At 44.4% G+C, this 22,197-nt stretch overlaps 1 protein-coding gene across 6 annotated transcripts in view; it reads left to right on the top strand.

Annotated features, from left to right (window-relative positions):
• MEGF11 (multiple EGF like domains 11) overlaps positions 1 to 19,606 on the top strand; it is a 343,797-nt gene extending 324,191 nt beyond the window's left edge. For 2 of the 6 annotated variants that reach the window (XM_077881548.1, XM_077881549.1), the window contains 8 exons: positions 389 to 517; positions 2,048 to 2,284; positions 3,820 to 3,938; positions 6,031 to 6,097; positions 6,718 to 6,819; positions 9,239 to 9,295; positions 15,994 to 16,200; positions 16,828 to 19,606. In XM_077881548.1, the coding sequence (XP_077737674.1) occupies positions 389 to 517; positions 2,048 to 2,284; positions 3,820 to 3,938; positions 6,031 to 6,097; positions 6,718 to 6,819; positions 9,239 to 9,295; positions 15,994 to 16,200; positions 16,828 to 16,988 (1,079 nt within the window). In that variant the 3' untranslated portion in view covers positions 16,989 to 19,606. Of the gene's footprint in view, positions 1 to 388; positions 518 to 2,047; positions 2,285 to 3,819; positions 3,939 to 6,030; positions 6,098 to 6,717; positions 6,820 to 9,238; positions 9,296 to 15,993; positions 16,202 to 16,827 lie in introns of those variants that run through there. The other 4 variants (XR_013370476.1, XM_077881551.1, XM_077881550.1 and 1 more) reach the window with 4 other exon arrangements.
• The last annotated feature ends 2,591 nt before the right edge of the window (positions 19,607 to 22,197 follow it).

The following is a 22,197-nucleotide window of genomic DNA, read 5'->3' as shown; positions in this document are numbered from 1 at the left end:
GAGAGCGCATGAACAGGGGGCAGAAGGGAGAGGAAGAGGGAGAAGCAGACTCCCTGCTGAGCAGAGAGCCCGACTTGGAGCTCAATCTCAGGACGCTGGTATCATGACCTGAGCTGAAGGTAAACGCTTAACCAGCTGGGCCACCCAGGCACCCCTGGAGACAGATCTTCTTGAATTCTTCTTTGAAGCCTCAATGGCACCCCGCACAGGGCCTGGCATGTGGAAAATGCTGCATGAATGCGTCAAGTGAGGAGGAAGTAGGAGTGGGTATCCCCCACTCAGGGCTAAGGTGCTCCGTCCACCCCCAGGCATCAAAACTGAACCACAGTGGGATGGGGAGAATGGGTGTATCTCACTGGCTATCCCATCTCTTCTTCATGCTACACAGGATGTGCCCCAGGAACCTTTGGCTACGGGTGTCAGCAGCTATGTGAGTGCATGAACAATGCCACCTGTGATCACGTCACTGGTACCTGTTACTGCAGCTCTGGATTCAAAGGAATCCGGTGTGACCAAGGTAATACACAGGTGGAGAGAGTCCCTAGGTAGGGGGCTCTGGAGAGAACCCCATGGAGGCAGGACCTAAAAAGATTCCAGTGGGAACAACTGGATTTCATAAGGACAGTTTGTGACTTCCCTTTTACTTTTGGAAGGAGACCAGAAGGGTTATGTTGCAGAGGGGGAGGCAGAGGCTACAGGTACTGTGTATTAAAGGCAGATGGAGCAGGAGCCTCTCAGTCTTGGCTTCCCCATGCTCATCCTTGGCCAAGTTTCCTGTGAGCCAAACAAGGGTAACCACAGCTAGTCCTGTGGAAAGGCCAATGGACAGCCGAAGATAGGCCAAATTCTGGTCCTGCCATTACCTGCTAGATGTCCTGGGCAAGTCATTTCATTTTACTGGGCTTACTATTCCACATGCAAAGTAGGAAGGGTAGATTAATCTTTGTCTCCCAGCACAGTACAAGGTTCTGTTGAGGGCCAAGGAGTCCAAAAGGGCTCAACCTGGGCTCCAGCTCTACACTCAGAGGACACCCCGTAGTACAGTTGTGAGGACCAGGTGGAGATAATACGAATAGAGGACTCAGCACAGTCCTGGCACATATGCAAACAATAACTGATTTTTGTATACATAAGAACCCTTTGTGAAGTGCTGCAAACAAGGGATTATATCGTTTGTTCTAGAGGATGAGGAATGAGAATGGGCTCTCAATTATCCACAGAGGGGGCCATAAGACACTCCCATTGCATCCTGATGATAAAGAGTATGATAACGCAGCACGTTACTTCCCCAAGGATGTTCGCTAGCTCCAGTCAGCCAGTTGCTGATAGCCAAGTAGAAGTCTAAGCGGTGCCAGGCAGCAGGATGACCCCCACTGTGGGCTTAGATCAGTATGGAGCAGCAACGGTATGGAGAGTTAGCCTACACATTTATCATCATGAGGGGTTTTGTAGACAATAATCCTGGGCACAAATGCACTTTCATTGCCAGTCTGTCATATGGTGTTCACAGTTCCCTGGGGAGGGTGGGATTACTGTCCCCATGTTACAAATGGGCAAACTGAGGACTTGGGAGTCACACAACTGGTAAGCAAGGAGATGGGCTGAGTCCAATTTTTCCCAACTTCTGAGGAACCTGACTTTACCAATTACTGGTTATATGAGCTTGGGTAAGTTATCTAACCTCGCGATGACTTAGATTCTTCATCTGTGAAAGAGAAATAATTAAACAGTCCCTATCTCATATGGCTGCTGGGAAGATCAAATGAGTTAATATCTGTAACTCAGTTTTTAGAACAAAGTACTCAGTAAACATTTGTTATTTTATTTGCCATCCAGATTACATCTTTTCTTTGCCATGTCACTGAAACTCCATCCCCTGTAGGCAGCTGGAAGAAACAGGCACAGTGAAGGATAGGGTAACAAAAGGATTGAATAGGGCCAAAGACCAGAACACCCAGGTCTCCTAAAGTTAGAGGGTTCTAGGCTCTGAGCCAAGATCTGAAGCGCAAGGAGGCCTGCCCCACTCAGGTCCTCCCTCCGTCCGCAGCTGCCCTCATGATGGAGGAGCTGAATCCCTACACCAAGATCAGCCCAGCGCTGGGTGCAGAGCGGCACTCAGTGGGTGCTGTCACAGGCATCGGTCTCCTGTTGTTCCTCATTGTGGTGCTGCTGGGCCTGTTTGCTTGGCGCCGGCGGCGACAGAAAGAGAAAGGCCGTGACCTGGCTCCCCGTGTCTCCTATACACCTGCCATGAGGATGACCAGCACCGACTACTCGCTCTCAGGTAAGGGCTATGCCCTCAGCATCCCCTCTCCTACACACACACATCCACCCACACACACCAGGAAGAGCCACATGATATCCCTGGGGAGACCCAGGTTTATTGTCGAACTTAAAGTGGTCATGCTTGCAGGATTGTCCTGCTGGGGCTGGATGCTCAGATTCTCCTGGAGAGACAACGCAGGTGGGGAGCAGGAGCCTACTTGGAAAAGGTAGATAGGGTTTTATGAGAATGTCATTTCCTGGGTGCCTAGCTCTGAGCAGCTATGATTAGGAGCCTCCTTCCATTTCCCCAGAGCTTCCCAACTTTCTCACTGGGCTTTGGCCACAGAAACACCTACACTAAACAGTAACTTTCCTAACTCCAGGGGAACCTCTTCCTGGCCCAAACTGGCCCTGGGGCTATTTCCAAGCCCTGTCCCATCTTTGCTTCCTTGGTGAAGGCCTCAGAGCAACTCCCCCTCCCAGTTCCCAGAGTTAGGAGGGTCCTATTGATACAGTGGAAGGGGATGGTGCCTGACTTGGGGTGAAGGGTGAGTTAAAAGTGTGGGCAATGACCCAGGATGTCCACAAATTTGATAATATCTCCAATGGGCATTCTATCTAGAGTCTGAATGAGGTGGAGGTGGGGCTGTTGTGCCAGAACCCTGGACTGCCGCCTTAGAAATGAGGCCGTTTGCTGCATATTTAGTTAAACAGAAGAGATCAAAATGCTCTGAAATTGCCCATAGCCCTGGGCCACACAATGCTGGGCCTATCTGGGTAAGCACAAGGATCATCACGTTGTCCAGCTAGCTCCATTAACTTATGGCTGACCTGTAGCCTCCTGCATCTTGGATTTAGAAAACCAAGATCACATCAGCCCATTCCTGCTAAGTACTGCCTAACATGTCCCAACTCCATGCCAGGTGCTACAGGGTAAACAGGGGCAGCCTAGGTGTGACCTTGCCTTCAGAGAGCTCCTGGCCTACTTGCCTCCCTGGGTTTCAGCCAAAGCACATATCCCCTGGTGAAATTCCAAGCCCACAGAGATGATTTGGGGATTTTCTTCTGTGACTATAATGAGTAAGTTTGGCTGACTTCCCACACCATTCCACTGGAATTCCCCAATGCTGTGGAGGGGTCCTGGAATCCACAAGAGGGCAGCACTGGGACTAAGAGGATTCTCTTTATGGCCTCACTCCTGGGATAGATCTTAGAGGGTGGCAGGGGAGGGTCGTCAGCACAGCCCTCAGTAGCAACTCAGGGACATATGAGGCTGTCAGAGCCAACACTCCTCATCCATGCTCTAGTTGCTGAGTGCCACCCTCCACCCTGGCAAGCCTAACCTGCATCCTGCAGGGAGGGATACCATGAAGGAAGAGACAAGGCTCTACAGATTTCTGTGGAGATAGTGGATACCAGAAAGCTGGGGGATGGGGGACTTAGGTGTCTCTCTTTGCAGAGCACTCCCAAGGCTACCCAGCCCAAGTGTTAATATTGGGGTATCTCATGCCAGGGGCAGGGGTATGATGGTATGGCACCTTGTTCTCTTCCCAGATTTGTCTCAAAGTAGCAGCCATGCCCAGTGCTTTTCCAATTCCAGCTACCACACACTGGCGTGCGGGGGGCCTGCCACCAGCCAGGCCAGCACTCTGGACAGGAACAGCCCCACCAAGGTACCGGGCCCTTGACTCCCTAGCCCCTACCCACTGTCCTCCCAATGAGCCCTCACTTCTGCACTCCACCTGGAGGGTTCATGTGGAACCAACTGCCAAAACATTAAACACAGCCCTGTGATCCATGGGACATGTAAACACTGGGAAGTATTTAACAGGAAGCCAGCAGGTTATATGGAACCTACAAGTGCCATGTAACCAGCAGACATCATGTATAACCCACCCATAGCATCATTCTATAGGATATATACCCCCACACACCTGTGTGTAATGAACTGGTACCAAATCAGGTGATCATCACGTGGAGCCGTCTCTTCACATAAACCATGTAGGCACTTTTGCCATATAACATGTAATCAAAACACTACACCATCTACCACTATCACTACGGTGCCTCTCCACAGGATACATGTAACCAGCACCTTCGAGTGTAACTACTATTACTCAGGTACCCACCTGATGCTTATATCTGGCATTCACGTTATTGCCACATACCTACAACCATTTTTTTTTTTTTTTTAAGATTTTATTTGAGAGCGAGAGAACCTATGAGCGAGGGTGGGGACAGGCAGGTGGAGAGCCAAGCAGGGAGCCCAATGTGGGGCCTAATCCCAAAAGCCTAGGATCATGACTTGAGCCAAAGGCAGATCCTGAACCAACTGAGCAACCCAGGTGCCCTTTACCTGCAACCATTTTTCTCAATCAGAACACACACGGAATATGAAACCCAAACATCAGCCATACCCAGTGTTCTCATGGACAGCAAGCCCTACGGGCCTTCCAGGACAGGTGTGCAGCACCCTGCACAGGGTCCTCCCTTTACAGCTCCCACCCAGCATAACCCTGGCTGATGGCAAGAGCTCCTCTTATAATCACAGGTTCTTGGGCGAGGATGTTTCAGCCCACATGTGGAGGGAGCCCCCTGGAGTGCCAGGACCCATACTTGGTAGAGCAGGGAGTTCAGAATTGTAGAAAAGCCTCAAGGACCACAAAGGTCTGACAGGCTTATGTTGCACACCTCCTGACACCACCTAAGCATGTGCACGTGTGCGCCCGCGCGCACACACACACACACACACACACCTGCACATGCATAAGTACAATGGCGGGACTGTTAGGAGGGCAATCCCCAAGCTCCTGGCTTCCTGTAATATCCTTCCTGTGTTGAGAACATGGACAGAAGCAGTTTCCATATTCTAAGCCTCTGCCCTAGAGTTCTGGGAATCCTTTCTCCCTGTCTGGCCCACAGACCCTTAGCAGTGCAGCCTGGACCCCTTAACAATAACATAGACACCGTACAACCCCAAGGGCAACCACTGTCAAGTTAGCACCCCAAGACTACTTTCTTCTACTTGTTCTCAGCCTCAGTTTTCCTAGGAAATGGCAGTGCTGGATTCAGGGTGCCTTGAGGCCCCAGTGCAAAGTCTGTGGCCATCATCCCCATAGCTTTGGCCCCTCTTCCCATATATCTTCTCAGCTCAGCTTAGCTTCAGCTTTAGGCTTATCTGAGGAGCTGGAAGCTCAGGGAAGGGAATCTAGATTTTCCTAGTAGGAGGCTCTTGATTAACTAGAGCCACATTATCAAGACTGCAGCAGGTTAGAGGGAAACAATGCCAAGGACGAGGCTTTCCCTTGCTGACACAAAAGGGAGACACACACAGGCCAGGTCAGGTAGCAGAGGTGACAGTGATGTTGCAAACAGCCTCAGCACCTCCCTCTGTGCTGGAGATGGACTCATGTTGCATCTGAGACACTGCCAGAGCCTGTTCTACAGCTCAACCCCACCTGGCTGACCTACTTCCCCTGGCAGAGCCAACCAGCTAGGCTCAGGCCATTTCTTGGCTATTGGGCTGCCCTGCACTACTTTGTCCCAAGGTCTGGAAACCCTACAGGTTCAGCCAGAGAGCTCAGAATGGGGTAGATTCTGCTCCCTGATCTGTCATGCCAAGGTCCACCTAGCTCTTCCTTTTCCTCAATGATCTAAAATGGAGGTGGGGCATGATCATCGTAAGTGTGCTGGGCAAAATGTGAAGGCTGGGCAGGGGCACCTTGGGAGCAAAGGGATTAACTTGCTCTCCTACTCTCCAAACAGCTCAGTAACAAGTCCCTTGACAGAGACACAGCAGGCTGGACCCCCTACAGCTTTGTGAACGTGTTAGGTCAGTAGTGGTTTGAGTCTGGTCTCCTACCATCATGCCCACCTAGTCTCCTTTTTCCACACTGAAGAGGGCCCTGTTCTAGCTCCAAGGGAGGTTAGTAGATGAATCCTGAGCATGGGTTCCCCCAGGGAGAAGGGGTATGGGGAGGAAACCTAAGTCCTTGTTTCAGTTCTCATAAGCAAATGAAGCCCAGGATGCCCTTCCATTTCTATTAGGGGAGAGGGTGGCTATGACCCAGGGACCACAAAGGAAACAGCTAGGGCCTGGATATGGGGCTTCCAGATGCAGGCAAAAAATGTATTCACTGTCTAGGAAAGGGGCTCTTGCCTGAGCCAGGCCCTGCCAAGGTACTCCCTTCCAAGGGCTTCTTTCCTTTGTTCCACTGCCCTAGTGGGCACCAAATTCGGGGGGTGAGAGGTGGGGGTGAGGGAGGAAAGGTAGATGGCCTCAACTTTAACTGATCCCCCTGGCCCTAGCCCCTTTGGATATTATACACAGGGGCCCTAATTCCTTCCAGCTTATCCTACCCTGACCCTCACCCCTTCCATTACCCTACCACCACCCCTCGCCATACCAGGGCCCTGGGAATAATGGCTCCTCCCTGTCATTCCTCTCACTAGACTCCCATTTCCAGATCAGTGCCCTGGAGGCCAGGTACCCGCCCGAGGACTTCTACATTGAACTTAGACACCTCAGCCGCCCCGCTGAGCCACACTCACCAGGTCAGACCCAGCACCTGCCCTACTCCTTCCTGCCCCTTGACTCACCCCCATGGTCCCAGACCTCTCCCTGTTGAGCCCTCCTCCTCTCAACATGGTTAGTCTACAAGCCCAATCGCCTATCTAAAGGAAGCTTGCCTCGATTCATCCCCCTTCTGCTCCCATTGTGGTCAGTGGATGTGGACAAACTGCTATTAAATGAAAGGAACACAACATAACCGTACGTCCTATAGGCCACAGAATATAACCCCAAACCACTGAGAAATGACTTGAGGGTGGGAACACCTTTGGGGCTCTCTGGACCCTGTGGGTGTGGATGACAAGCCCGATGTCCCCCAGAGAGACCTCAAACCCACCTCTGGCTCAGGTCAAGCTCTCCCAGATCATAGGGTAGGGTTGTCAAGCAGGGATCTGGAGAGGCTAGGGAAGGATTGTCAACCAACATCCTCTCTGTTCTGTATTAGGCTCACGCTAGTGGGTTGAGAAAGATGATAAAAGGAGACTTGCAAAGTCAGTCCTGCTGTGGGAGGATGTGGAGTTATAGAAATAGATGCTATAGGAGTAAGCATGGTGAATCAACAGAGAACGCAGCTCCCCCTACGAAGTGGCCTCGCTAAGGCAGCGCCTTAAGTATACTGGACAACCCTCAGGCTCTAGCTCATTTCTTGAGCTCAAGGAAATGCAGCTCTGCCAACTTCTGCAGGCCCCTGGGTGCAGTAGCACTCAGAAGTATGAAGGTTCTGGATTTATCTGTGCATTGAGCAGTTATGGGCTGCAAAGACCCTGAGTCTGTACCTAGGAGGCTGTGCTCTTGGCTGCGGTTTTCCTGAGCCATGTCTAGGTCTTTCAATAACCCCACCAAATACAACCCTCCCAACCCCCTGTCACCCCCCCCCTCCCCCAACGCTGCATCTCTTTCACAAGGGAGCATCCTCTGGGCTCAGCCCAGATTTCTCCCTGCTTTCTAGATGTACAGTCTAGAGTGTAGCCAGAGCCACCACATGCTATCATGCTATTTTGCCTTACACTAAGGCAGGCTGGTGGCCAATGGGAAAGAATACTTAGGGAGATCTAGGTTGTAGTTTTATTTAGTGTCAGATAAGTCACTGTCCCTCTGTTTCCTGTTCTAAAAAAAAGGAAAGTTAACAGTCTAGCCTCAGGAAGGATGAAGAAAGCCCTTGTCTAGTATAAAGGGCTGAACTGATGCCAGGGATACAGCTTGCTAGTCATGTTTCTGAAGGGCACAGGTACCTATAGACCTTTTAGAAGAATAGCAAACTAGAGGAAAACTTGGTTTGGTTCTGCTCTATCACTCAGTAGTGTATGGAAGGCAGGCAAATAAGAATAGATTCCTATAACTTCAATTTAGGAACTCTGTGGAGGAGGTATGGTATGGGGATGTATCTAAACAGCAGCAGGTTGACCTTCAGCGTCCAAAACGGGGGGGGGGGGGGGGGGTGGTCAAATGTAGTCACATTGTATTTTAGTAATTACTTGCTGCATGCCTTGCCTGGTAGTGTGTCCTCAGTTAAAAGCTGGGGAAAAAGAAAAGGACTCTGAGCCAAGGTCATTACAGACTCAACCTAAAAATGCCAGACAGCTTCTTTTCTGGTATCACCAGCAGCAAAGAACCTGAGCTTGGTCCCTAAAGTTTTATGTCCTGCCTCCTTAGCATAGCTAAGGACCATGCATTGTAGGAGCTGGAAAAATTTTGACAGCCAAAAGGGAGAAAAATCCTTCAGACTGAAAATACTAGTAATACTTTTCAAAGACAATTCTCAATTACATACAAATGGTCCACCTCCAAAAATGGGTAACCAAGAGAGCAGTCTATGGATGGAAAGGACTACATTCTGAAAAGATGACTAAATCAAGAATCTCAGCCAACTATCCACCTCCCTCCCTGGCTCTACTCAGTTGACTTCAGATCCAGGAGAGGAGGCAGGACCAGAGCTGAGAGGTAAGAAACAGTCTTCAATCCCATTCCAAGATCCAACAGAACTGGGATTTGGAATGTCATACCCCATCCCCAAGCTAAGAAAGGGCTCGGATTCATTCCTCATCCTATACTTCTGGAGCTTGAAACTTCACCTATAGCGACTTCAGGTGGCATCAGAACTGCCTTTGATCACGTCACTGAAGACCTTGCCCTCATAGTTAAGGTTAAAGAGGAAAAGGAGGGGGGGCTACATATGCCAGGGGGTGCTGTAGCTCACCACTAATGCTTCTGAGCCCTGTAAGAATTCCTGCATCGTCAAAATGATTTAGAGTAGATTAAACCCAGAATATTCCTATATCACTAAAGAACTAATTTTATGGGTAAGGGAGGGAAAGAAAGGCAAGAAAAAAATAAAGCAAAAACACAAGCAGTCTAAGTAAATGTCACTCACTATTTTTCTCTCTTTATACTATTTTAACGCAGGTGCTTGTGGAATGGACAGACGTCAGAACACATACATTATGGACAAAGGCTTCAAAGGTAGAGTATCCAATCCTGACGTCCCATTAGAAAGGGCTTAGCAAGATAAAGAATACAGATCTGAAATGACCAGGAATTCTACCAGAGACACTGCGTACATCTCTTCCCTCACTCCCCCCAAAAAGTAAAAAGACCACAGGACCTGGGGCTGCTGGGTAGCTCTGCTCAGGAGGAGCAATCATAATAATAATGAATTTATATCTCAATTTAAGTTGCATCTGCTTAGCAAGCACTTGTGGGTTTTTTATAGACGCCAAATAAATGTCTTCGGAAATGTAGAATGTCATTACCCACCAATTAGTATGAGTTAAATTGATTATAAATTCTGAAATAAAGTCAATCTACCTGCCCCAGAGGCCTCCTGTCGTTGCGCTGGTGAGGACTGCCACCCTGCACCTGCTGGCTTTCTGGAGTACAAGAATGAAAATAATACCTAGTGCTAATACTTTATGGCAAGATCTCTGCCCCTGACAGCGAGGTCAGACCTAATCCCTAGCACATGGGAACTGCAACTGGATCATCCCTTCTAGAAAGTCTATGAGTGAAACCAAAGATGAAGGTCAGGTCCTGCCCTGGGCTTAGGCCCTACATTAAATAACAGAATATATGAAATAGGTAGCTTTGGAACTATGTCACTTATTACTCTGTCAAGTATTAACTGATCTTAGACTGGGAGCTCTCCAAGGCCTAGTTTCTCCACCTGCCAAGTTGGGACAATTATGCCTATCTATTGTCTAGTAGGGTTATTGTGAATATCCAATAAAAATCACAGATGGGAAGATTTTGCATATTGTAAAAGGTTGTACTAATTTAATAGGGCTGTCCTTTTGTCTCTGAGGTCTATTTAGGAGTCTCAGCCATACAGAAAGAGATGACTGACAGCAAAGATCCCAGTGGGTATCAGAGATCTAGCTGCGCACCAGAATCACCTGGAAAGCTTATTAAACTTACAGATGTCCACACCCTATCCTCCCAAGACTCTGAAGCAGTATATATAGGGTGGAGTCCTGGAATCTGCATTTGTAATAAGTACTTCAGTAACACCCAACTAACACTTAGGAACCACTGGTCTAGACTGACCCAGATTTCCTGTATTACTCTGCTGGTCTTTCAGACTTAGCCTTAGTTATACCGGAAATAACCATTTCCTAAACCAAGGAGAGCTAGTCATCTACAGCCCTTGGTGGAGTGGTTAACAGAAGTGGGGTGAGCTAGAGGTGGGTTGTTCTGAGCAAGAGAGCAAGAAGGGCAAGTCTCCATGAACACAATAGGATGTGCACAGCCCCAAGAGAACAATCTGAAAACAGGAGGTCACCCCTAGGCTTCTGGTCAAAGGACATTACTCCATTGGAAGCATCAATTCTGGCCATTTTCTGCATATTGACTTAAATCTTCCAAATGGAGGCAAACACCAAAACAGTAATGAAGAGAAAACCAGAAAAGAAAGCTTTACTGTTATCACTGTGACGTGAGACCTCAGTTTCTTTCTCAAAGAGGTACGGGAACTGGGTAGAAAAATCTGTTAAGAGACTTTCCAGCTCTGAAAATATGCATGACTCAAGCATGGATAAGTTCAGACAGGCCCAATCACCTCAATAAATGAGCACACGACTTTCCTATGCACTTTGTTGTCCTGTGCATTGTGATTAGGGTAACTGCTTTCAGACTTGAAACCATAAATGTAAAACTAAGGAGGGCAGTGTCTCTGCCTCAGCGTCATTCATTCCTGTTTTGTGGGATCATGTAGCTGAACCTGTAAGTGCAGAGAAGGCCAGATTCTGCAGCCAGATTTTGTTTCACCACTCTGGCTATCATCCTTAAAATTAGAGAGAAAAGAAGCTACAGGTAAATGTGCCAACAGGTGTTGGGAACCAACATATCAGAACAAGAGAATTCAAGAAGAGGAAAATGAAATGTCAGTTTGGAACTTTACAGAAATATTTACCAAAGACATGGAATAAACACCACTAGCTGGCCGAACTCCCAAATAAACATTTAATAAACTAGTCTGTACCAGGAATGAAATTATTTCCTAAAACTACTGGGCCAACCCAAATGAAAACCATTAAGAGTGAAGAGTCTGAGTGTTCTCTGAATCAATGAGCAAGCTCTTGGATTCTAGTCCTACTTCTTACTGTGTGGCACTGACTAGGTAACACTTATTTTCTGCATGTTGGTTTCTAAGTCTGTTAGAAGGATGGCTTTGTACTAGCACCGTCTCTAAGGCCCCTTCCGGGTCTTAATTCAGCCAATGTTCCTTCTTGCCTTTCTAACTTACTTTAGACCTCTGCTCATGGTCATCCTGAAGTTGCATGGCACCACACACTTCTGTGCTAACTCCATTTTACCTCTAAATACCTGTCCATCTCTCCTTCTCCCCTGCAACACAATGATACTATAACAAAATGTCTTATGTTCAATTCCTTGTCTGCCAGGCATTTCAAAGTGCTACAGAAAAAATTCTCTCTGGTACTCTCCCGATAACCTTTATGATCCTAAAATCCTGAATCCCAATATTGCTGCCACAAGGAAGCCACCCGTATGCTTTTTGCTAATCCAGCCTCCATGTCTTTCCTTGCAATAACTGTGGGTTCCAAGATAGTTAGGAGTCCAGTGACATTCAGAAAACTTTTTTTTAGCCAGTGTGGTTCTCCTTCTGACTATGAAATCTCCCTTTTCCTCTCCCCATATTCTTGTCTCTCAATGAAAAGAAGATTGCTAACCTAGGGTCCAGGAAAAAAGACAGCGTGGCTTTCTAATAATAGTCATTGGCTGAGAAGAAACATGTTCAGTGCCTGGGTTTTCCCCAAGAGTGAAATATTGACTTTACCTAGATGTTCTTGTGATCCTAAAAGCCTTAATAAGTTCAGATCCCACTCAGCAGGCGGCCTTGCAAAGTCATTTCCCCTCTCTAGATTTGCTGCTTCCTTTATAAAATGAAGATGTTTAGGCTCATTACCAAGGCCCCTCCTGCATCTAATGGTGTAAGGCTGTGATTTGGGAGGAGGAGGAACTAGATGAGGCATTATAAAGCCAAGCCTTCAGTCCTGATGCTACTAATTACAGGCCTTGGAGGAGTGACTCTCCAAAGCTTAGGTAGCCTTGGTTGACGCTTCCCCTTTCCTTGCAAAATGCCTTAAGTGCAGGGACTGACTGGTAGGGTGAGGCTATAAAAGGATGAGGAAGTGTCTTAGAGAGGTTGCTCGCTCTTTCCCTTACCCCACCCTCCCTGAGGGCAGGCAGGTAGATGACTCAGCTGGAGAGAATGGCTTTCTAAAGTGTAAGTTTTCCAGCTAGACTTGCCCTTTCCTTCCTCCAGTCCCCAGAAATAGAATCCAGATTATTCCATAATCCAACACCCTCTCCCTCCTGACCACCTCAATCCACACATACAGTTCTCCAGCCTTTCTCTCCCTCTGGCCCCTTTATGAAAGGTACAGCTTCTGCCTGAAACAAAAACCCTCCTCCAACCCCAACTTCTCTTTTATCTACTTAGGTGCATCCCCTGCTGCACAGCAAACTATTGGCAGCAGTCTCCTTTATCTGCAGTTTCTCTTTCCTCAGTTTCGGTTACCCAGTAGTCACAATCAAAGTCAATAGTGGCCTGTCACAATGCCTACCCCTAGGTTATTCACCTCATTTCAGGATCTTACATCATCACAAGAAGGGTAGTATAGTACAATAAAATCTTCTGGGAGACCCTATTCATACAATATCTATTACATTATATTGTTATAATTGTTCTATTAGTTATTATGATTAATCTTTTACTGTGCTAAAGTTTATAAGTTAAGCAGGTATGTACGTACAGGTATGTACGCATAGAAAAAACAATATATAGAGGGTTCAGTACTATCTATGGTTTCAGGCATCCATTGGGGGTCTTGGAAAGTATCCCAGAGGACTGATGGGGTGGGAGGAAATAGGGAGACCGCTGTATACCCCCAAACTTGAAGGCAGCTTTGACTTTTCTGGTGGAAATGAGAAGAGAGGCACTACTGGCTGACTGAGGCTCTGTTAGGCTTTGAGCCACAGCTTCAAGACTCTCCCATTGCCAGAAATCAATCATGGGATAACCACAAAAAGGTTAGAGCTTGGCCTTTCTCTCTCAGTAGGGAGGGCTTGGCCTCAGTGACAGAAGGTATTCCTTGTTGGGGGGTAAAGTGAAGCTATTGCAGCTATGGTTTGTATTTAGTGATCTAGAACAGGAGCACAGGTAACAAGATCCAAGGGGAAAACCCCATAATTGGATACCAGAGAAGACAGGTTGAGCCTTAACTACTTTAGGCAAACTTTATGAGCTTCAATATCCTCATTTCTAAAGTAGTAATCATAGTCCTTCCTGCCCAGCCCTCTTCACAGATGTAACAAGTTTCAAAGGACCTAACCAGAGTGAAGATACTAGCATAAGGGCTACGTTTTCTATCACTATTCTTCAAGTTTTAGAAAACATGCAACTAACTAAGCTAGCCACCACAAAGTAAAGCTAGCCTGGGTAGGGAAGAGAAGAGGGGTTTTAGGACTTTTCACTTAGAAGATGACAGTCTCTCCTTAAGCAGTTCTAGTCCACAGCTTCCAAACCAGCAGCTCAGCTCATCCTGCCTTACTCCCTGGCTGCCAAGTTCACAGAACCTAAAGTGGAACAGATGGCCCATGCTGGGGTTCCTGGACATGACCCCAGCCCCTCGTACTAAGAAATAAAGTACTTGCTAAAAGCAACTTCATATGGCTCTCGGCAGACTGTAGCCCAGAACTCCTATCCCCCTTTCCTTATGAGAGTGTCATCAGCAGCTGAGCCTGCTCACTGTCCAGCAAGAATGTTTTCTCCTACCCCTCTCTAGGGTTCTATGCTAGAAAGAGTCTACCACCTCAGATGGGACCAAGGCCAACACCTCTCTCTACCTGTAGGCCAGGATGAGATGGGAAATGCTCTGAGCATGGTTGTGGAGCTCACCCTACTACTGATGAGCAGTGTGACCCTGTGGAGGTCACTTCCTCATGCCAAGCCTTGGTTTCCTCATAAGCAGTAAAAGTGAAGGAAAGAATAATTACTGCTCTAGCTACATAACAGGAATAAGGAATGTCTCAATGAACTAACGGGTAAATGTATTTTTGTACAAGATTGAGGAAATGTTACCTACTGAAACAAACATCAGTAACCTTATATCCAGAAAAGTAAATCCCCTCATCCCCTCTCCCAACCAGTCACCTGTTATGGGAGAAAAGACTATTAGTGGTGGCACACAACTCAACTTCTGGCCACATGGAGAGTTCTGCTCTTCCAGGATCTAGTGCCCCCCTTGAGTTACAATGATCACTTTATTATTATTGTTTTTATTTATTAATTTCACAAGCTGGAAGCAGAGAGCATGTGATGGTTCTAGTGGAAGACTCCAAGAATTTCACCATCTGCTACCACTTAAAAGAGAAATTTAGAGCTGAGAAATGCAGAAATTTCACTATCTGCTACCTTTTAAAGAAATTTAGACCCCTGAAGACCACTCATTACTGTTAAGCCCCCTACAACTCCATGCTTAGTTCTAGAACCCCTGGCTGGCAGATGGTCACAAAGAATGAGGGCCAGAGTTTCCAGATTAGAGAGAATCTGATGCTTTTTCCAGGCAAGTCTTGCCTGACTTGGAATGATCTACAAGAGGCAGTAATCTTCCCAAAAGGGGAAAATGACAGAGGTTGAAGGGGCAGGAGGCTCCCCTTCCTGTGACTCCCAGTCTCTCTCTCTCTCTCTCTCTCTCTCTCTCACACACACACACACACACACACACACACACACAGTTTCTTCCTCCAGTGAGCTCCAGTTACCTTGCCTCATATTTGGAAACTAGTCTGCATCCTTTTGTATTCTAACATACCCTGTAGTCTGGGGTGATGCACCTCAGGAGCAACAGGAGAGGAAGCATGAGTTCTCTTAGTATCAGAAAATGACACTACTAAAATGGGTTTCAGTTAACTTTCATAAGAACTCGGGGCATGTGACTTCAGAGGATACACTGGAAGACTTAAGAGAAAACAAGAACTTTCCAAAGGCTAGCCTGAGACTCAAGTGCTTTTTACACCTCTATTACACTTCGCTCTGCCCCATCTCTGATTGCAAGCTTCTCAAGAGCAGGGATGCGCCAAAGTTTGCTGCCTAAAGGTTGCCAAGTTGCTGACACCTGTGCCAAAACACACACCTTCTTTTCAATCTAAGCTTCTTACTCATCAAAAAGAATTCCAAGGAAGAATGATACCACAGAACAAAGGCCAAGGAGTCCTGAGGCATGCATTCAAGTCTTGGCACTGCCATTTATGAGCTTATATAGGACATTAGCTAAGCCACTTCATCTCTCTGGGCCTTCCTTCTATAAAATGTAAAGTATCAATTATCTTTGCAGGATTTTGGAAAAGTTAAATAGATGTGAAAGCACATTATGAGTATCCTGAATTAATCCCTTTCTGGTTCTATACCTAACTACTAAGAACAAAAATGTCCCTATCCCTCCAAAATCATAAGATGATTTAGGAAAAGAACTCTGCCTACTTGGAAAGCACTCTTCAACATATTTAAGAAGGAAATCTTGGATTATCATAGGCTTTTACAGCTCCAAGATTCTAAAGGCACATAAACTCCAATCTGTTTCTGGTATTGAAATTAAGTCTTGTGTTCCTGCATATCCTAAGAAATCTCTCTTGCTTTACAGATTACATGAAAGAATCCGTGTGCAGTTCTAGCACTTGTTCCTTGAATAGCAGTGAAAACCCTTACGCCACAATTAAGGACCCACCCATCCTCACCTGCAAGCTTCCAGAAAGCAGCTATGTAGAAATGAAGTCGCCTACGCACAGGGGGTCTCCGTATACAGATATGCCATCCTTGTCGACATCTAATAAAAATATATATGAAGTTGGTAGGTGTCTCAAATAAGTAACTTAGTGAAATCAGGGCAATAGTGCAACATCTGAAGTAAAAACACGCCCTCTCCACTCAACCTGTTTTGAAAACACACCCTTCTTTTGTTGCTTTTTAAGGAATCCAAGGTGAACGGTCTTTCCCAGGATTACCCTCCTCTCTCATGCAGAAAATCAAACTCTCTTGTCAACTCTGCTTTTAAAAAAATACCAGGACTAGTATGAAACAGAAATGCTGGGGGTGGGGAGTCAGTAGGGACATACTTCAACTGATTTTTTTTTAAACTGGGATTTGTATCAACAATCAGAAGAGACATTTGCAAGTTTCTAAATCACCATTTTCTACCTTCTCCCAGTTTCACTTATGGTTCCCTGGGCTTATTAAGACCGCTACCTCCACGATATTCCAAACCTCTTGGTTTTGACTAGAGCTTAAGATTCTGATAGTATACTCACTTAGGTTTTCCATTTCATGAGCAAGCCTCAATCCTAACCCTCATATATTTATCACAGATTTATAAATCCCTGGCTTCTCTCCCTACCAAGTTAAATAGAACTCTATTCCCCTGAACAAGGCAATCAAAGCTAATCTGTTCTCTGAACTCATTTTTCACTATATTCCTTAGAGCCCACAATCAGTGTGGTCCAAGAAGGCCGTGGTCATAACTCCAGCTATATCCAGAATCCATACGACCTACCTAGGAACAGCCATATTCCTGGTCATTATGACCTCCTCCCAGTAAGACAAAGCCCTGCCAATGGGCCCTCCCAGGACAAGCAGTCTTAAGAGAGAAAAGCCTCTCTTGCAATGTGCTCTGCTGAATATTCTGACTCTGAAAGAAGACAATCCCTTGACTTCAAATACTGACTCCAGCTGCGTATTAGTTATAACTTTCACCTGGAACTAAAGAAGAGCTTCCAAGTGGGACTGGGGTAATTGTTCAAATGGTCTGTTCACCAAGGCAAATCCTATCACCCACCCACACCCAACCCCAAATGCCTAGGGTTACATGATCTTTTAAAACATTTAAGATACAGCTACTCATCAACATCAGCTAAATATATATATTGATATACTTAATTCTCTGAAATGTGATGCTCAGAAAGCATACAGTGTAGGTTTCACAAACCTTCCTGGGGGAAAAGGGAACTGGGAGGGGAAAAGATTAAAGCTCCTGAAATGTATGTGTACTTTTGGTTGCTTTTACCATCAGTATCTGTTTTATTACCTAAAATAAATAGCACACAGACACAAACTGTGCTAATATCAATCCGAAAATACCTTTACATCTGTACCTTTACATCTACTCTGTCAAATCATAACAGCCAAGATTACAGTATACAGTCTAACATCTTCAATTTTTAAAAGTAAAACTTTAATAAATACAAATTAACTTTCCCTCTTCTGCCGTTCGTGATAGTAGGAGGGAAAGAAGTTTCCAAAGTGCAGCAGCCTCTTTCAGGCTACAAGATTTCTAGGCCAGCTTTACCAAATCTTGCTGATTCAAGGTTTGAGAATATTGCCACATCAATCCCAGCCTAGTCACATCCCCTCAATCCATCCAACACCTGAGTCATTCCATGTGAATCAGAACTCTGAGATGATGCTTTAAGCAAGCAGACAGACTGGTAAGAAGTATCCCTAAAAACAGCTATTTGGACTCCTGAATTTATTTGGTTGGGCATTCCTTAACTTAGAAGAGTACTTGCTTTCAAGCATTTCTTCATTCATCTTGAGCCTGATGTAGCATAGAACCTACAAGTGTAGGGGAAATTAGACAAAAATGGATATAGCAAGTTTAATAAGGTGCTTAAAGTACATGATGCTTTTGGATGGAACTAAATGAAATCATCAGAAAGAATGGACTGTAATCAGTTGGTGTAACATGATGCAAAATTTACAGTCAACAGCAAATAAGGATATCAGGTACTACTACCTTAAAATCCCCACCTACTGAGATGGCCAAAAACATATTACAATGAGCTAAGGCTCCAGATCCCAGTATTCAAACGTGTCCATACCTTCCACTACTAATGAACACAGGTAAGCTGGGGCTCAGTTTAAGTCAAACTGGAGCCAACTCCCAAGCCCTAAAAAAGAGGACCTTCTCACAAGAATTAAAGACCAAAGGGCAAACTGAAGAAACTAATGGTTACCCCTATACCACTCCATTCTCTGATAACAACCAGCAAAAAATACTTCCAAAAAGGTATACAGAAGAGGAACTAACTCAAAGCTGGAACAGCTGCTACAGGAAGTGTGGGAGTCCTGAAGTCCTTGATACAACCTGGAACTCTGCCATGGAACTCATTAGTTTAAGCTATTACCAGCAAAAACAAGAAAATAAATAAATGAGTAAATCCCCCTCCCTCACTTCACTAAAGGCTTAAGCAAATCTTATCGTTAGGGGAAAATATAGAATACTTACATGAATGCTGCATGTGTGCATGGGAGCAAGTGATCAGCAATAGCAAATTTCTTTTCCACAAAAGCCTTATGAAATATAAATATTAGAAAATTCCTTTGTAGACCCAAGTAAATATTCCTCATACATATGTAGAAAGAAATAGAGATAGAGACTTACCTCAGTATTTCAGGGCAGCAAGTGCTCAATTATCTTTGTAGAGCAAGGATCAAAAAGCATAGTGAAGTCAGATCAGCCAGGAGAAACTTCATCTCAATCCCAGGCTTTATCTTCTTCCCCTACCCTGCATGTACAGTAACTACTGCCTGGCAAACTGCAAGCAAGCAGCATCACGCCAGTTTCAGGTGTCACCTCTTGTTTGCCAACTATCTTATGGGAAAAATTCAGCAAGAGGGAGCATAGTAGAACCACTAAAGCACGGGGTCAAGGATTTGAGTGTTACTTGCCCTCTCTCAGCAACTTTTTTCCTAATGTATTAAAAAGGGGGGAAGTAGAGAGAGGTAAGGAGCTCTAGCAATCCTTTGGCTCTAGCATTCTGTGATTTTTAAAGAAATGTAATACAATTCAAATTAGGCAATACAGGGAGAAGGGCAAGGCAGAGGGTGTGATTCATCTGTGGTTGACAACAGCTGCTTTCACATAACTAAGAGTTACTGGTAAAAGACATTTCAATCTTACAGAGCAACTGTTAGGAGCTTCTGTCTAGCGCTATCACACATAGGTTCATGGTCAACCTAAATACGTGCACTGTGCATTTTATTGGCAACCTGCAAAGATCTGTTTATTTTACAGAAACCAGTTTTCAAAGTGGTGTGCAGACAATTCAAATAAATAAAGAAAACACTATTATTGTACAATAGCATAAGTGAGACTATGAAATGGCAATACTTTTTTAAATAACCCAGATTTGTAATATATTTGTTCACTGTGCAGAGACCAACTGTACCTTGTACAAAATAAAATGAATTTCTCAAACTAATTTAAGAGGAATGCCTACTGATGTGTTGCACACCGAAATGTGTCTATAATCTACAACTCAGGTTTAAAAGGTAGAACTAACCTACATGTTGTGTAAGTCACTTTAGGCAGCCAGATAAGTGAAAATTATCCCAATTGATGCTTGAAAATAAAGTGAACAAGTTCTATCATATTTATAATGAGTCTCTTCGTTTAAAATAATGAATGGGAACAACATATTCTTATTCGTGTCCAAAAATTATTGAAAAATCTTGTACACATGAAATACTCAAATAGAAAATTTCTCTGCTTTCACAAAGATTTAAACTCAAAGGCAACTATAACAGCCTGTGCTCAGCTCCAGAGGCACAAAGGTACTTCTATGGGATGGAATAAAAGCAAGTGTAAGGGCCACCTAATTTGCATAAGTGCAATGAATAGGTTTCTACTAGTAGAAGTTATCATGCAGTAACATTACTGTGGGTGCATGTTTTAGGACCTTTTAAAAAATTACTCTGTGACCTAACTGGTAAAGCAGCAGGATTAATTTTAGTAATTTGCTAATTTAGTAATTAGTAAAACATGGATGCTAAAAAATAGTTTACTGAATTCTTTCAAAAGTAGGTTTAAATTTTTTCCTTCATACTTTCAAAGTTTGTACATAATCCTATTTATTTATTTATTTATTTATTTATTTATTTTCATAATCCTATTTAAGTCAACCTAAGCCTTTCAACTTGTCAGTTCACAAGGCTTATTACATGACACTCAAAAGTTATTCCCAATGTTTAACCAAGAATTAATACATTTTTGTTAGAGACTGTGACTCATTCAGAAATGGTCTAAGATAATTCTCAAGGGCTGGAGCTTGCTGTCTCCGTGAAAGACAAAACATGACCAAGAGTTATAAGGCTAAAAAGGTATTTACTGAGAACAGTGGTATTATATTACGACTCATGAGACTCGGAATACTACCCGATACCATAAATGATAACCAAAGGCTGCAGATTTATGCACTCAACACAGAAGATTCAAGAATGATACATTCTATGAGCCATTCATCTAACCAGAAGGAAGGCAGAAGAGGCCCATTTAATCAGTATGTAACAACAGAAGATGGAAAAAACTTTCTCAGCAGGGACATGGATACACAGGGATTCATTATATGGTCATTCGTACTTCTGTACAATTATTATGTAGCACTTACTTAATCATAATTTTATATAACTTTTAATTAAAACATTTTTTAGCCTTAATGGTAATTCTCAGACTATAGCTCCCCAAGCTAAACTAGAATGAATCCTAGGATTAGCCCCCTCACTCTTTTAGATGTTCCTTCTTTATTGTTCTGACATGGAATAGTAGGGGGAATAGATGTTAGGAATGTAAATATGATTAAAACACATTCCCATGCTATGGATCTTACTACTTAGCAATTACAAAAGGGCAGAGATAAATGCAGGGCCCTAGTGATTAGCAGGATACTACTGTAGATTCTTTTCCCTGAAAAGAAAGAAAGAGTGGCAGTCCAATCCAAACCCATAAAAGGTGGAAGCTCTAGTCTATTGTGACAGATTGTCAGATTCCCTCAATTTTAGCTTCTACCTCCCAAGTCACTGTCTAGCCCAGTACATGGCCCTCCAGAGCCTTGGGGAGGAGAAAGCACAAGGACTTGAGGTCTTAGAAAATACTGCTATTTAGGCATCCACTTAAATGTAAACCAGAACCAGTAATTGATGGTCCTAATAGATTCTGCTTATCAAAGAGAGCCTGCAGAAATAGTGTTGCTTCCTGGGGCTTTCCAGACTGTCCCATTTCAGGCATGACTTTCTATAATATACTTAGGGCCATATAATGAAATGCTCCGGCAGAGAGACTAGTACAGTGGTCAGCAACTTCTCAAAGACAAGACAAGGATCTGTACCACTTCCCTAGAGAGATTTGAGACAATGGTATGCTGAGACTGGAAGTTGTGAAGGGAAATAAATCTAAAAGCAATATACTTATTGTGATGGGGCAAATTAAGTTCCACTGACTCAAACACAGAAAAGGAATCCTACCGATTACTAATTTTCACTACCTTCACTAGTACTGGTAACAAAGTAGTTAACAGCAAATAAATAGGTCATCTGTGCTGGGACCTATCAATTCTATGCTGAATGATTGAATTCAGATGGTTAAGACTACTAAACAGCAAAATAATGTTTATATCATGTGTATTTTGCCACAAAAACCTATGTACTTGGATTTAATCACTGGTTCTCTTGGACAGCTAGCTTTGTGGACTACTCTACCTTCTTACAGATTCCTACAAGAGATAATAGTAAAAAATTAAACACAAAATGTTTTTAAAAGTTTTCTCTCTCAGACATGAATATATTTTAAAAGTATATATTAAAAGCCAGCAGAATCTTAACAGTAAAAGCCAAAACAAGCAGTTCTCAATTTACAGTTGACATATCAGCCCCTCAAGTGCTCTTCCCCCCTTAGGATATGATACTTTGATACATACTATTGAAAATGACAGTCATTTTGCAAATGTTCTGAAAGCTTTCATGTTATGGAATGGAGTTAACATGGAAATAATAACATTTTAATCATGTTATTATAAGA

The sequence above is a fragment of the Canis aureus genome, chromosome 32, assembly GCF_053574225.1.
Source record: "Canis aureus isolate CA01 chromosome 32, VMU_Caureus_v.1.0, whole genome shotgun sequence".
In the NCBI taxonomy this organism is placed as follows: domain Eukaryota; kingdom Metazoa; phylum Chordata; class Mammalia; order Carnivora; family Canidae; genus Canis; species Canis aureus.
The sequence above is the reverse complement of the archived record's forward strand: the minus strand, read 5'-3'. Positions and strand labels throughout refer to the sequence as shown.